Source organism: Eurosta solidaginis, chromosome 1, assembly GCF_040869045.1.
Source record: "Eurosta solidaginis isolate ZX-2024a chromosome 1, ASM4086904v1, whole genome shotgun sequence".
NCBI lineage: Eukaryota > Metazoa > Arthropoda > Insecta > Diptera > Tephritidae > Eurosta > Eurosta solidaginis.
The window spans coordinates 320648340-320666120 of record NC_090319.1 but is presented as its reverse complement, the minus strand read 5'-3'; the positions used below and the strand labels follow the sequence as shown (position 1 = coordinate 320666120).

Here is a 17781-nt window from a genome sequence, read left to right as displayed (position 1 = left end):
ACAAGGAGGTGTGCTGTCCCGATGCTCTGAATTTGTTTATGAGACAGCATATTTCAAAAATTTAACATGAATTACATAGTAATACTGGTATCAGGTCACAGGGAATCATCCACTAAACACTGAGGAAACTGAGTGGATGGACAGGCCTCCAGCGGGCTAATGGGTTTCGAATATTCACCTGTAGGCATGACACGTAGGCCAAAAAGAGTAAGTGCCGGATTCAAATCTGGCAAAGGGCTTTCACCATCTCCAACACTCCCCTTAACATTCGGAGAGTATTTTTGCCTTTATAACAACAACAGAACAGCGGATAGGCGACTAAAGCAGGGTTCAGTGTGAGCCGCTCAAAGACAACCACAAAACAAAAGTCTCAAGTTATATCTCTTCTCTTAATGGTAAAAATGTGAGAATGATTCGTATAGAGCGATTTAATGACCTATCGTTGCTCTGGATGTGGTTTCCTCTAGGTATCTTTAGCAAAAAATCGACAGTTTCACAATAGTAAGTAGTTTTTTGTTTCGTGACTTGAGACCGGTACGTCCGTATACTACACAATTTTAAGGACGAAAAATGACTCAACAAATACGTGCATTCGACATTTCAGTGTTCACGGTCGGTTCCATAATTCTATCAGTATGAGGATCAGAAATCTTTGCAACACATTTGACCGCGCTCGTATGAATGCGTCTAAAGATCCAGCCGTATATTCAAACAGAAACACGCTTCCCTTGCTCTAGTATTCTAGGAAGAGGCGGCACTCAATAGAAGAGTCGAATTTCAATTTTCATCGTAGATCCTACACTCTGAATGATTATCAGAAACTTTTGCAACACATTGCGTTACGTTCACATCAATGCTTCTAAAAGGCTCGGCAGGTATAAGTTTTTTTAATTTGGATGCTTGGTAGCAGGGATTTATCAAAGTATCTCTCAGCGGCCGCCGTGGTGTGGTGGTAGCGTGCTCCGCCTACCACACTGAAGATCCTGGGTTCAACTACCGGGCAAAGTAACATCAAAAATTTGGAAATAACTTTTGTCAATTAAAAAAATGTGTCTCCATGCGGAGTCGCCCCTCGCCAATGATTTGGGAAACACTCCTAGTGTATTTCTGTCATGAAAAGCCTCCCAGTTAAAATTGTTCTCTCTTGCAGATTCCGTTCAAAAACGGCTTAAAACATCTAGGTCCCGCCCATTTGTAAGAAATATCAAAAGGATTACCACGCAAATTAGAAGAAAAGCTCGGCCTTAAATCTATACGGATGTTATCGCGTCTTGCATTTATTTTTTACTATATCTACGCTCTGGCTTAACGATGCAAATAGCTGAAGATGTTGTAGTCCTTTAGAGTTTCCAGGTTTTTTCGGCTGTGACTTTCAGCTATTCTAAAATGAATATGTCTAGTGGATCCATGCACTGTTCAATTGGGGTTCATGTGACAAGAATGAGATAGGAACACAATACCTCTTAAGGCGGCTGAAATCTTTTGAGGGCGGAAGGAGCGTCCTATTGTGCATTTGTAGTAGTAGAAAATTTCTTCGAAAACCTTTTACGAGAGCTTCTCAGCCTTGGAGTATAGTTTTTTTTTTCAAGTATAGACTTGCGTTCCGTGAGGTCCAATGGATGCGAGTTTATTTCCACTAATAATATATAGGAATAATAATTTGTAATCAAATATGCATAAATTAATATCCCTTCCATTTTCAGGAGGAATATGGCAGCTCCAAAATGTATCCGATCTTCCCGCGTTACACAATGCTCAAGGATATGATTAAGGGCATTATGCATGATCCAGACTATATGGAAGTTTGTCATGAGGTGAATAACTGAGTGGCACAGTTAATTGCACAGAGTATACTGCATAAAGAAAGTATACGATGTGCACAACTACAGTAGGGGCCTTCATGTAACGTTCAAAAATACTGATAAAGTAATTAAATTAGCAACTTGGATAAATGAACTGTCATAACTAAATAATCAATAAACAAAGTTAGTATATTTGTCAAATAATTTTAGACCAAAAAAACCCTAACATATAACAAAGCAATAAGCGCCCTACATTATGCTCATATGAAATGGCAGTATTTAGGTCTACAGGTAAGCATCAGAACAGCCCATACTCAAATGTAACTGTCAGGTTTAACATAAATTACTTAACCGCGAGTGTTGTGGTAGGGCTACTTATAAGATGCCAGCAAATTAAGTTCTACAATTATTTGATGTAACATGGCGCATATAAACTGATAAATTTAAGTACTTTAAAACCTTTTTACGTTGCATGAAGACCCCTAGTAATTTATATATCAAACATACTACATGGAATTAGTATATGCATAGAGAAATTTAGAGATAATTGTACGATGCAAAAATACCAAAGTAAACAGATAATACATACTAATATAGATAACATATGGAAAAAATTAAGATACTCTGTGTGCTATGCAAAGCTGAGTAAAAAAGCACAAAAATGTAACTAAGGGTGGGTGCAAGTTGGTTCCTCTTTGGAGCCGTCACTCGTTATTTTTTACGCATTTACTCGATGTAAACTATGAGGTAGTCGCTACTTTTTTTTTGGGCGAGATGTTTATAAATGTCTTCTATACATTTTCATGGGGTATTTGTGTTTATTATTCCGGCTGTAATTAATTATTTAATTCTCTTTCCAAAAAACACGTTTGCATAAAGTGACAACACCGCATGGATAAATGGAAGGCAATTCAAAAATGTCCCTCATAAAACAAAAGTAGCGACTAATTCATAGTTTACATCGAGTAAATGCCTAAAAAATAACGAGTGACGGCTCTTATTATATTTATCTTCTTTGGTTGGTCTCAGTTTTGGGAACCTAAACTAATATTCCACTAGAATATTCGAGCACTGTTGCAATTTAGAAAAAAAAAAATTTTTATATCAAATATCACACAGTTTAAGGTGATGAAACTTGGATAACTAAAGCGGTTAATGTGTCACTTTTTTCCTAATTTAGAAATTCTATCACCTACCATGTAAACTTGAGCAGAAGTTATCACTCACACATGCACACGCATATAACTAGAAAACAAACGTGAGTATCAGATACATAAATGAGAAATAAATAAGCAGCAGTCTAGACCAGAGCCGGCCACACAAATACTAAAACAATTGCATAAGTGTGTGTAAAAATTGATTGACAACTCCCCACAGTGTGCTTAAAGAAAACATGGACTGTGAAATTTGAAATTAAAAATGGCTTTGGTTATTTGATTTCAAGCTAATCATGACTATATTTACTTATATTCGTATAACTAAGAACGCGGAGGTCGAGCTAACCAGATACAACCTTTTTTATAAAATAAGGTATGTTGTTTCTTCAATACAAGATTCATAAGGACGGCATTGCTTTGCTTAAAATAAAGCGACGACAAAATAAGCCTTCTTTATTTCATAGTTCGTTTCTGCTGTATCTGATTCACTATCCGAAAATAGTTTCTTTTTGGCTTTATCAAATACACTGAGCTTTTCTGCTTGTGAAAGGGAAGCTACGTCTTTATGGCAGTTATTAAAATTCCTTTTCAAGGAAAAAGGTTATTTGATGTGAAATTTCGCTGGGGCAGCAAACATTGCAGCATATTGTTTTTATTTAATGTGCACAAGTAGCATGGACGTTTTTCTTTGCATTCATTCTGGTTTTGTTTAGCGTGCGCAGCCGTCTTGCTTGCTCAAGCGTTATGCAGCGAATGGCAAGCGATAGCAAAATATGAAGAACTATAAAACAATGTAAAAGTAAAAATATTTTCACATTATTAAGTTTTGAAAAATATGTATGTTCAAGGAACTCAATAATACTAACAAACACTTTTTAAAGTCACTTTAACATTGCAGCATACTGTTTTTATTATGTGCCCAAAAAGTAGCATGGACTTTTCCTTTTGCATTCACTGTTGATTTTAGTGAGTGACAAGCGAAAGCAAACGATCGTGATCACACATCGTTAGTGTCGGTGTGAAAATACGAACTCAAATTGCACAATGTGCAACTTTTGGCCGGCTTTGGTCTAGACCCTAGAAGAAATATGCGAACGGGTCAACTGAGAGTATAAAAGCAGCGCAAGCTGAGGAATCATTAGTCAGTTAGTTGATTTTAACACGCTATTATTGAAGTACGCGAGTATTGGAATTGTAAAGTACTAGAACGAAAGTAGTGTAAATAAAGACCGTTTAGCTATACTGAATATTTGAGTTATTTATACCACAGATCATAAAAACCAAGTATGCAGGGTGAATTTCCGCATTCAAAATGCTCATGCTAAAACAAAGCCGCACGAAAATGTATTTTACTGTAAAAGATTGTATGGCTAATGTAAAAAAAAACCATATTTTGGGCTAATTGCTAAACGCGGCCAAAATGCTAAATAAGGGCTTAGTATGAAGTGCTAATAAGTTTAGTCTAGTACACAAAATCAACCCACTTAAAAAACAATAAAATATAGGCAAACTTTTTCGACTTGATAATCAAGTTTTGTTCCTTATGGGAAAACTGTCAAATTGAATCACATTGATATTAAGATTAACTTGCACCCGACCCAAATTAAATAAATCACATTTAATAAATTTTCAAAATTAAAATTAATGTACTGAATTATTTAATTACGTAAAATTATGAGTTTGTTGTCATTATTATTGCTATGATATACAAAATGTATGGCAACTACCCAAGCTCGTTGTATATACCCAATTCGAGGTGCTAAATCTTGATAAGCTCCAAGTTACCAGAAAATTTTTGGTACCACTGTTCTAACCATTTGTCTATCACAGTGGTGATTCTTCTATTCTAATATATATCATAACAAAAATAATAGTAAAATATTTTTAAGGCCTCAAGGTCGTTTCGAAACCATTATGTTACAAATTAAAAGGCCAATTAAAAAACAACAAAACTGTTATTAACACAAATAATTATGTTAACTTAAATTTTATTATATTATATGAATCAGTTTACTAGAACACATGATTCTAGTTAATTAGTAAAAAAATAATTTGGATTTAGGTAAAGTTAAATAAACTTACAAATCAATTAATTTAGATAAAATTTTGTTACTAGCAGTACTGCGCAAACTGTTTATTTAAAATTTATTTAACATAGAACAAATGACGATTATCACCATAATGTAATTTATAGCTCAATTAATTGTTGAAGGAGCTTAGAAAATTATTTATTTTTCTTAAAGTATACGCAGTTGCAATTAATTAAATTATATTTAAGTAATATACGGAATCTGGCTGATTATTTTGTAATAAACGGATAGCTGAAAAAGCGCCATAAAAGCAAGCTTCTGGATACCTACCAAGCCAAAGTCATTTTTATTAAATAAATTGAAGTAATAACTTAGTCTGCACACAATTTGTTAGCAAAATATTAAAAAAAAAATTGTATTAAAGGAAGATAAATTATAAGCCTATTTATTAATTTTTAATTTAACGTAAATCTCGGCGAGCTGTATTGACAGTATTTATACGCTATTTTTTTTTACTTGTGGTTTTATTGTTAATTATATTGCCTTTCCAATGATACTTCACTCAAAACATATTTATATAATTTTGTTTGAGAAAACCATAACTCGACTTCTCGCGAGATTCTCGAATGTCGAAATGCTCGGGAGCTTCTCAACATTCAGTTAAGTTGACAATATTCTATGAACTTGGGTGGTTTTTAATATGGTGCTGTGGAAATGTTCGCTTGTGATCCAGAGGAAATCCCACGGTATATATAAAACAGCCAGTGCAACGAGTCAATTGAATGTAGAGACGCTTCGAGCTTTACGAGTATTACGAGTTTCGACAATCTCACGACAAGTCAAGACTTGTGAGAAATCTATTCTCGAACAATTTCGAGAAATGGTAAGCTCTAATTTAATGTTGTTTGACAGATCACAAACAATTTGTGACAAATAAAATGCTTGTCGGCGTTAACCGACATATAACAATCTTTCTGAAAGCTTTACTTGCCATTTTCGTTTTCAACAACATAGAGTGACCAATTTTTCAATATTTTGTAGAATAAATTGCAAAAACCTATTATGAATACATGAGAACAAAAAAACACAGCTAACTTTGCTTACACTTTTTCCTTGGAGTTAACTGAGACGCGCACATTGTGAACTTATACAAGTGGCGAATATTAAAAAAAAACGTTGACAATATTAAACATCTTGGAGCATCTGTTAAATCGCTGTTCGATTACTCAAATCATTTACTCAATAGTGTTTTTCAAACATTTTTGTAGGCGACTGGTATGTTGCATTATTTACATATTTTAAAATAATTGCTTAACTGGATGGTTATATTTCTCTGTTAACTAGATTTAAAAAATGAATATGAATTTGCAGTCTCATTTTCTGTAGACATATTTAAAAGAAAAGTTGGTTTGAAACACAAATGGGCAATTCGTGGAACTTCACTTTTTTAACCGCGAACAAAAAACAAACCTTTCTTCCATTCGCGACAGCCGTTCTACCTGCTAGCAATTATTTGACAGGTGGTATGGCAATGGAGGAATGAAAGAGAATGTATGAATTCATAATGGACGCGAAGCTTTAATTGGCATAAAGAAAACTAAAAAACTTACAAATAAGTGATTAAATGTGGATGATAAAAATAGTCCTAAGACTTGTGAGATAAACTAAATGTAATTAAGTCATTAAATCAAGTCAAGTAAAATAATTCAATTTAAATAACGTTAGGTTTCAGTTCAATTCAAATAAATATTTGAAATTTAATTATTTTGAAATAACATAATTAACTTTTTAAGTAAATTTTCCATAATAAGTTAACTTAAGTAATTTGAAATAAAATTTTGAATAGGTACATTGAATATTAATAAATGTACATAACAAGGCTTTAAAGCAATTGACACTAGCCACATCAAAGTCTACAACCATACTTACTAATACATAAATAAATGTACTTAACAGGAATTTATACAACATATACATACATATACATTCTCATGTACCTACTACTACATACAAACATTTTACACACAACACTTACTACATTAAAATGTAAATGCCCTGAATCTGAAGAAATTCTGGAGGATGAGTGCTAAAGCTTCAGTCGCGTCAATATATATATGTGACTTAGAATCATGAATCGACCCTATTTTAAGAAATTTAACGCTCTTTCTAATGGAACAACCCCCAGTTTTCTATCTTTCTTAGTTTTTTTCACAAATCCCATTTAAAGCCAAATCGGAACACAAATACGATTTTTTGAAATATTCCGATCCATGCGCCACCTATCGGAGTTTTGTTCTTATTATTGCATTGTCATCGGGTTCTGAACTATATTTCAAGTTTCAAGCTTGTAGCTTATCGGGAAGTTAATTAAATTTTAATTACAAAAAATTCGTTCACAACGGCCAGCCGCTACACAGAGTCAAGCTAAACAAAAACTTTAAACGCGTTTTTCTCGAAATCTTGTCTTCGCACAATAGGGTCGTTTCATGATTCCAGGTCTCATATATTGATAGTCAGGCGGCGATTAAGGCAATAATCTCACACAATTCGTTATCAAGAATTGTTGTGAAATGCAGAGAAGCATTAGAAAGAATTCGCTTGAGTCGTACCATACATCTATACTGAGCTCCCGCCAGTTCAAAGCTCCCATTATTAGGGGAAACTGAGTTGCCAGATCTCGAGACAGCAATTAAGCTTGGTCCTAGAAAATTTCGAGTATTTGCCTGTTAACACTGGGGACACATTCAGCCTATGCGAGGCTTTATTGATCGGCCAGTTCAACCTGACCTAACCTACACTAGTTTAGAGCTACAGATTTACCCTGCAGGGTATAAACATTTATACAAACGCATAATATCTATATAACCATACCTGGATGTATGTTTGTGCTAACAGCATTTATAAAAAAAAAACTAATAAAAATAATTTAATACTTACATTAACTACTTTGAGTACAAGTTACATGGAAGGGTAGTATTTACCAAAAAAAAAAAAAAAAAAATTGTACCACCGAGTAAAGAAAAAGGATATAACCAAACAAACCCTAAGAGACCACCAACTCCTTTTTGCTACTGATCCATGTTTTGAGATTACATATATATACAACTACAACGCAAATACATAACTAAAATTGAAATTAATGTACTCTTAAACATAAATGTGCGCTTAAATGGCTTGCTTAAGAATTTTAAGCTGAATAATTAAAAAATTATTGATACATATATACAACTCTAACAACAAATAAGAAGTCTGTAATATAAAACGATAATAATAATGTTTATATAATATACATATGTATGCATACATATATATTAATAGAAGAAAACTATTTGTACTATATTATGCGTAAATTAAGAAACCAATATACCATTAATAATAATAAAAGCCAAAAAATGAAAACGCTAAAAAAAAAAATAAACATACATACTTTTTAGGGAAATCAAAAACAAGAAATCTCTAGTTCAAAGCCTGCATAGATCTTCGAAAGATTAAAAATCTTTTTTTGTGCTTTAAATTAGTTTGAAGAAAATATTGTGCAGTTCGAAGTATAGTTCACCCTGGGCACAGCCACGTGAAATTCGCCCGTTGATAGCATGAAAAGTGATAGATGATGTATTAATAGGGGTTCAGCATTTCATAATTTCCCTACAGAACTATAATCTTTTTCGTATACGTTCTGATCAACGAATATTAATACAGGCCGACAAAATTTGAAAAAATCCCACACATTAATGCAGCGTTGATTTTTTAGAGTATCATGAAAAGATATTACATCTACATCATTCCGAAATATTAAATAACTCACAAGAAATTAACGCATTCGGCCTGCAATTCGTTCTATTGACGGGTCTTATTTGCTTTGTGTATATGCAATAAGACCTTGTTTCAATTTTTCCGCCGTTAGTTCCGAGCATGAAGCGAAATCAACACAACTGACTGTCTGGATATTTAAAGTATCACATTGTTCACAACTAAGGAATATACAAACAGATTTATTACGTCAATTAGATTACTGACGATTTAGAACAATATAATGTAGTTGTGAGATTGACAGTATACGGTCCCAAGACCCAACCTATCTATATAAACTTGTCGTTAAGAGGTGAGCTCATTGAGCACAAAGAGGTGATTTACCTTATTGCAAAAAAGAAGTCTATGGCTTATCAGATCTTTATTATAAAAAGTTCTGGCTAACGTTGGAAGCCTTAAGAATAACATTAAAGACTCCCAGCTTTATGACCAAACCAGGCAGACGTTGTTTTGGCTTTCTATTTCTATCCACCTGCCTTCGGCCTGTTGGTAAGGATTTAGGAATATGCGTGCGCTGTATATTTTTCCGGTCGTAAAATACGAGCAAAATATCGAAGCTATCCAATCGTGAGTGGTGCTATTTCGAAAGGAAGCAATGCGGGCACATGCATTGCTTGCGCGACCCTATCATGCTCGAAAAAAAAACTGTATCGTGGGGAGCAGGAATAGGTAGTATGTGACCTGACACGATGTATCACATGATGCTTGTTTTCAGGTGTCATCTTCTGTCCTATTGATTGGTGCCCACGTGGAGGATGCGCGGCACACTGTGGTTTCATCTCGCATGTTGGTTTTCTCCTTACATGTGGGGGAGCTCACTTTTGGGAAAGCTGAATATAGATCAAAGGAAACGAAGCTCTGCTCTCTTCTCCGCTGATAGTGTTTGTTTTTTTTTTTTGAGTAATGCGGTTTCTCTTAATTTGACGTCAATGCGCTTAATACGGAACTGAATCTATAACTGCAAAGAAATTTGAATTTTATAAATGTATATATAGATTAAGATTATTATTTAACAAATGTAAAAATTCATTTCAACTATATGATTGGCTTTTCACTAAACTTAAACATCGTGGTCAACTACGTAAGGGTAAAAAATCATATTTAATAAAACACATTGGTTCTAATGAAACTTGATAAAACAAAAAACATGCATACATATATATATCAAAACATATATATCAAACAAGTATAATCCATGTATGAACTTACATATATGAGATATATTCATTATATATAAAGTAATTAGAATACAAATACATATATGATATAGAAGTACTAAATATATACGCTTAGTTGAAACAAACGCAGAGTTTTGATATATCGTGATTTTCCAGAGAAAACATAAAGCAGTATTTAAATATTACCTAAAACTAAAATGTGTTAGTTAAATTAATTGGAATAACAAAAAACCAAATTATTAAAATAATAAAAATGCTAAAGCTTTCTAAATATTAAAAATATTAAACTAAAATACAAAAAAAAAACATAAAATATACATAGTTGAGTTAAATTACATATAAATATTAGCTAATATAAATTTAGATGATACAAATTTTACATACAGTGTTACATTTGATGGGTTGAAACTCAATAAAAATCGGCTTTAGTGAATATTGTTTATAGAAAACATATTTATACACCTACATACAGGGCCGTAGAGAGAAAATCCGGGCCCGGGACTAAACAATTTACGGCCCCCTATAAAAAATCCACTAATACATTTGATTAATTTGAATTAATGACGTCTCATTCATGATTCATTATTGATGGATTACATCATACAAAATTTTTGCAACATCAACTAAATGATTTTTGGACTAAGAGCTGAAAAAAAAATAACACAAAATATTTACTATTTATACTATTTTATTGTAACGTAGAAATGCAATTCTCTTTTAACAGTCACATATTGTTTCAAATAATCTTTTTTAGTTATATGGTAATGTTATAATACATTTCTGATAAATCTAATGATGATTATAAATATTATTTATTCAATATAGAAGGTTCGGATATCAAAGAGTGGCTTTTCTTGCTTTTTTCGCTGCAAATTTTTTTATAATAATATCAAAATTTAACTGTCTTGCCAAAATGGATTTAATTGTGGCAAATCCTGAAAATCGCTTTTGAGATGAACACGATCCATGAATGTTTTTTATTCTTGAAAGGGCGCTGAAGGAACGTGCTGCACTAGCTACAGTGACAGGTATAACACAAATGTTGGGGAAAACTGTATACAAATTTTGAGATGGTATTTAGCCATTCCAATGATGACACACCTTTATCAAAATTTGCTTCGTAAATGTGTTTCAAGTGAATTATTTCACATTGTAAGCTTTGTGAAACGCCCGAATTGAGGACAGCAAGATACATTCGAATTTGTTGATGTACTTGAGAATGCCGGTAACATCTCCGTATGCTTGCGCAGTCAAAATTTGGCTTTTGTTTGAAAGACTATGAAGAGAGCTCGGTACATTTTTTGAGGATGTCGCATCGTTGTGGAGTGCTGCTGAAAATAGTAAAACATTTTTGTACAACTCTGAAGAAAGTAATTGCAGCCGTACAACATTCTGCAGCATCAACACCACATAAATTGAGACTGTGGGTTGTACAAGACGAGTAATCAGCATTCGAGTTTTTATCGAGAATGTGAGTTCTAAGCTTCTTTCATATTGGCGCCGTTATTGTACCCTTGTGTACGAAAATCTTTTAATGGGATTCATTTTTATCTAGAGTATGGCAAATTAGATCAGCGATTTTCAGACCAGTTTTTTTGGTTCCAATTCACGAAAACGAAAACCCGTTCTTGAATTGTAAAATTTGTTGCTTTCGAATTGATATGGAGTTAGCGCAAAATGAACGTATTCAACGTGAATAGCGTCAGGCATAGCATCAACGATAATAGTAAAACTTGGCTTTCTTGCCTTGATCTAATATAGCTTTTCTCACATGCACAAATTTCTATAAACTGGTTCTGCATGTCTAGGGAAAGATAGTGAACCTGTAAATGTTTGTGCTGCTGTTGTGAAATCCCAACTTTCTCCAAATGATCTCTAAGAATTGGATCATAATGGCTTATGAGATCTTAGATGCCCAAAAAGTGTCCATTGTTTCGTTCACCAAGATATATACTTTCGCCTTTGAAAGCTAAGCCTATTTCACCCAAAAATAAATTAGTGTCCAAAATTCTATATAAAATTTTAACATGGAAAATTTGCACATGGAACAACTAAAGACTCTCCTGAATTTAAAAAAAAATGCCTTAGTACCTCTAAATCGCGGGCCCCCTGAGAAACCCCGGGCCCGGGGGAATCCCCCATTCCCCCTCCCCTCTCGACGGGCCTGCCTACATACATACCTAACTACTATATACACAATATTTCTTACAAGTTCGCGACATTTTTTATTCCGATGACTCTTGGATAAAAAAAAAAATTGATTATCTAGCGCGATTTTATAAAGAAAGAACACATACAAAAACCAGGCAAATTTTAGCCATAACAATTTCTTTATAAAAAATGCAAAATATTTAAAAATCTTGTTATTGTGTTTGCAAAAACTTTTATTTTAAAATACAAAAATACAGAAACCCACCAATCAAAATTCAAAGGCTCAAAATACAATAGCTCTACCTACAAAGCAAAATCAAAATTATCTAACAAAATCGAAAATACAAATATTTAAATACAATAGATATTGCATAAAAGTCTTTAAATTGGGAAATAAACACACATACATACATAAGTAAAATATACAAAAATATTTAGCAAAACATATACATATTAGTAAAAAAATATCCAAAAATACTGTGAAGCTAGCATATATGAAACTGAAACTTACTATCTATGTAACTGTCACTGATATTTGATAAAAAAGAACTATGTAAGCGTGAAATAAATACCTTTTCCATTTCTATGTGTCTAAATCAATGTGCATATTTGGATGAAACTAATAAAATTTACTAAATATGTTAACAACAAAACTATCTATAAGTACTTTTTATTTACTACAAGGTGGCGTTATACCATCAGCTGATTGCGTGTTGCTGCGATTTCCCTCGAAAAATTTGGTACAGTAGAATCTCATTAAAACGAAATCGACGCTAATTTTCTTTTGATTTGCCATTCTGCTGTACGGCGACTTGGAATTAATTCCCTTTGCTATTACTTTTCAGATTCCCCTCCTTTTCACTTGAAAATCATTGTATTAAATAACATATATCCATTTAAAATTGTGGTTGTCATTTATAAAAACAAACCAAGTAAGGAAGGCTATGTTCGGGTGTAACCAAACATTACATACTCAGCTTAGAGCTTTGGAGACAAAAGAGAAAATCACCATTTAGCAAAATGAACTTAGGGTAACCCTGAATGTGTTTGTATGACATGTGTATCAAATGAAAAGTGTTAATGAATATTTTAAAAGACATTGGGCTTTAGTTCTATAGGTGGACGCCTTTTCGAGATATCGCAATATGGGGGACCAAGGGTGACTCTAGAATGTGCTTGTACGATATGGGTATCAAATTAAAAGTATTAATGAGGGTCTTAAAAGGGAGTACCCCTTAGTTGTATATGTGAAGGCGTTTTCGAGATATCGACCAAAATGTGGACCAGGGTGACCCAGAACATCTTCTGTCGGGTACCGCTAATTTACTTATTTATGTCATACCACGAACACTATTCCTGCCAAGATTCCAAGGGCTTTTGATTTCGCCCTGCAGAACTTTTTCATTTTATTCTACTTAATATGGTAGGTGTCACACCCATTTTACAAAGTTTTTTCTAAAGTTATATTTTGCCCCAATAAACCAATCCAATTACCATGTTTCATCTCTTTTTTCATATTTGGTACAGAATCATGGCATTTTTTTTAATTTTTCGTAATTTTCGATATCGGAAAAGTGGGCGTGGTCATGGTCGGATTTCGGTCATATTTTATACCAAGATAAAGTGACTTCAGATAAGTACGTGAACTAAGTTTAGTTAAGATATATCGTTTTTTGCGCAAGTTATCGTGTTAACGGCCGAGCGGAAGGACAGACGGTCGATTGTGTATAAAACCTGGGCGTGGCTTGAACCGATTTCGCCAATTTTCACAGAAAACAGTTATCGTCATAGAATCTATGTCCCTACTAAATTTCACAAGGATTGGTAAATTTTTGTTCGACTTATGGCATTAAAAGTATTCTAGACGAATTAAATGAAAAAGGGCGGAGTTACGCCCATTTTGAAATTTTCTTTTATCTGTGTATTTTGTTGCACCATATCATTACTGGAGTCGAATGTTGACATAATTTACTTTTATACTGTAAAGATATTAAATTTTTTGTTAAAATTAGACTTAAAAAAATTTTTTTTTTTAAAAGTGGGCTTGTTCGTCGTCCGATTTCGCTAATTTTTATTTAGCACACATATAGTAGTAGGAGTAACTTGCTTACCAAATTTCGTCATGATATCTTCAACAACTGCCAAATTACAGTTTGCAAAACTTTTAAATTACCTTCTTTTAAAAGTGGGCGGTGCCACGCCCATTATCCAAAATTTTTCTAATTTTCTATTTTGCGTCATAAGGTCAACGCACCTACCAAGTTTCATCGCTTTATCCGTCTTTGGTAATAAATTATCGCACTTTTTCGGTTTTTCGAAATTTTCGATATCGAAAAAGTGGGCGTGGTTATGCGAACAAAGTTAATATACTCTATGAGTTCTGCTCAGCTGAGTATAATAAACATAACTAACTACCGACTATGGGCTAACCAACAAACGAGATGTAATGCTGCCCGATTTTTGGGATCGCTCTTGTCAATCGGATTAAATGTTTCAGAGAATGAGAGATAGGAAGTTAAACTTGTTAAGTGCGCGTGAGGGTCCATGATAACATATGCTATAATCTCATATTAAGATCTTCGAGCTTGAAAATTTATATTTAAAATTGTGTGAAAGGTCCCAATAGAACAAAACTAGACCAAACCTAAGCGATAACAAGTAAGGAAGGTTAAGTTCGGGTGTAACCGAACATTACATACTCAGTTGAGAGCTATGGTGACAACATAAGGGAAAATAACCATGTAGGAAAATGAACCGAGTGTAAACCTGGAATGTGTTTGTATGACATGTGTATCAAATGAAATGTATTAAAGAGTAATTTATGAGGGAGTGGGCCATAGTTCTATAGGTGGACGCCATTTAGGGATATCGCCATAAAGGTGGATGAGGGTTGACTCTAGAATTTGTTTGTACGATATGGGTATCAAATGAAAGGGCTTAATGAGCATTTTAAAAGGGAGTGGGCCTTAGTTCTATAGGTGGACGCCGTTTCGAGTTATCGCCATAAAGGTGGACCAGGGGTGACCCTGGAATTTGTTTGTACGATATGGGTATCAAATGAAAGGGTTTAATGAGGCGAAAGAATATCCCTGGATCGTTCTAGCCCCGTCTTGTCGATACAAGGAATTTCCGCGAAGAAATCATTTCATAAGTGTGTATGTTAACAGGAAAGAAGTATTTCGGATTCCCCATAATTGCACTTTGGAACACTTAGGCATTTTTAATTCGAATTGACTTAAATATAAGTTGCTTGTCATTGTCGATTTGCTATTAAAAAGTTAGTGATTATTTATTGAAAGGTTTATCCATTTTTAATCAAAAAGAAGTAATCGATTTCTTAGCCGGATATTACCAGTTTTTATTGGTATATTTTCGATTGTTTATCGATTTTTGTGAAACAAATACAAATAAACCTTCAATAGAAAATCAATGACACATTTGTAACCCGTCGGCGCGATAACGGGCCTATAACTTGGCAATAATAATTAACTATCGATAATAAGCCGATAACAAAACATTTACTTGGCGGTATCGGTTGTTGCGGATAAGAAGCTGAGAAGACTCTAGAAAATTTAAAAGTAGGTACCTACTCGTTTAAGTTTTCAGGACTGCCACATCTAAGTTTGTACATCAAACTTCACGAGGACGTGGTACTCAAGTCTTTTCTTTAGAGCTATTGGATATTTTATAGTTGGAAACTACGCAGACATAACCTCAATTCAAACAAATCAGCTTTTTCCATATTTTACCTTTAGCTCTACAATGACATACAAAAATTCACCTAGTGTTCTCAGCTGCAGGTTTTGGGTGTCTGTAATGTACATAAAATCCTGCATCGCCACTGTTAATAACAGTAATGTAAACACACTAATTGCAACAGATGTCGCACAATATTGTTAATAAAGGTTTGCGTTTTTGCTATGACCAAACAATTTACTAACATTAGTTTCGAATGTCTCGAATTTGTCCTATGGGTTGGAAGGAGACAACCTAATACTGTTTTCACACAGACGGCTTATTGAATAATAAAGGCAGTTTTCTACATTAAGACGCTTATTGAGCTCAATCTTCCCTACAAAATTCGTATCTATTATTATTTCATTAGTAGCTGATCGAATGCCTAATGAAGTCAAAAGCACAATGCAACTCTGTTGGCAGCGTTCCGCTTCCGTTTCCGCTTCTTAGTTTTCAAAGCAAATGTCATTGTCTGAATGGCGGAACGATACAAGGTGGCCGCATCGAACAGCTGATTATAACCTTTTTTATTTGATTTGATACATCAACTACCGGCGCAGTACGATTTTGACATTTGTCCATCGAATTTACAAGTACATCGAATTTTTTTTGTTTGTAGGTATGTCACCATGCTCCCACCTTGTATCGTTCCGCCATGATTGTATGTCTCATCCTTCATACTAATCGAGCAGTTACTTCTGTGTGAAAGCAAAAAATTTACGATTTCATTAGCAGGTGAAATGAGATCATTAAGTTTCTGTGTGAAAACAGTATAAAGTTAATTAAACAATCACCGATTGCACATTTAGTCCCCCCCTCCCCTTCACTTGGTGATGCTTCCTTGGCAAATATTCAGTGTAGATGTTAGAATGATTTCCTTATTTTAGCTTGGAAGCGTGCTCCGCCTTCCACACTGACCGTCCTGGGTTGTAGGTTATAGTCACTGGCAAAGCAACATCAAAACTTTAGAAGCAAGTTTTTTTCAATTAGAAAAAAAAGCGGTGTCGCCTCTCGGCAGTGATTTGACAAACATTGCGAGTGTATTTCGGATATGAAAAGCTTCTCAGTGAAATCCATCTGCCCCTGATTTCTTAAGCAGCATTCAGGATACCAGGTTATAAACTCATAGAAGGTAACGAAAAGGTCGATGAGTTGGTAAAGGAGGGTTAGACGTCCCAATCCGTTTGGGAAAAGCCAAGAGGAGACAGGAGTAGCTATGATTCATTAAGCAGGAAAGGCGTGGACAGATGCGCGGGGCTGTAAAATTTCTAAGCCGTAAGACTCACAAAGTTGCTCAAATCTCTAAAAATAAAAAAAAACTAAGGTTCCCGATAGGCATATTAACTGGACACTGCTTTCTGGCGTCATATGCTTAAAAGTTAGGCCTCGTCAGTAACAGCAGATGTAGGAAGTGCAAGCTGCATGAAAAACCGTTGAGCACGTCCTGTGTTAGTGTCCTGCGCTCGCGAGGTAGTGCGCTATCTACTAGGGGCGAAAAAGTTTCCAGCTCCCGAGGCAGCAATTAAGCCAGATCTTGGAAAACTTTATTATTTGCGAAGTTATTCTAACATAAGTCCTGATACCTAATTGGGTTTTTCCGATTGGTCGTCAAACGAATTCTGGTAACACTACGAATACATTCAGTCTATGTGCGGTCTTAATTGATCGGCTAGGGTGCCTTAAAGGCAATATAACTTAATTTGATTAAGTTGGAAATTATACGGAAGTACGTCTCCCGTTGCTGGCCAGAGCAATATAGAAAGGAGTAAATATCCAAATTTAATGGGAAGGAAAGACGAAAGACAACCCTGAACGGCCCCCATTAGGCTATCTCAAGAGTAAAATCAAAGAATACACATTTAGGGCAACTAACATTCTATGGACCTATCGCGACGTTTGTTCAAGGTGCCGAAGGCGA

The 17781-nt window shown here is 34.3% G+C and overlaps 2 protein-coding genes across 4 annotated transcripts in view; one reads left to right on the top strand and one right to left on the bottom strand.

The window, feature by feature from the left end:
* Positions 1-2365, top strand: part of LOC137237722 (uncharacterized) — a 282894-nt gene extending 280529 nt beyond the window's left edge. For all 3 annotated transcript variants that reach the window (XM_067761782.1, XM_067761781.1, XM_067761783.1), the window contains one exon: positions 1704-2365. In XM_067761782.1, the coding sequence (XP_067617883.1) occupies positions 1704-1826 (123 nt within the window). In that variant the 3' untranslated portion in view covers positions 1827-2365. The remainder of the gene's footprint in view (positions 1-1703) is intronic.
* Positions 1-17781, bottom strand: part of Grik (glutamate ionotropic receptor kainate) — a 246610-nt gene that overhangs the window by 157020 nt on the left and 71809 nt on the right. The gene's annotated exons all lie outside the window — the stretch shown is intronic.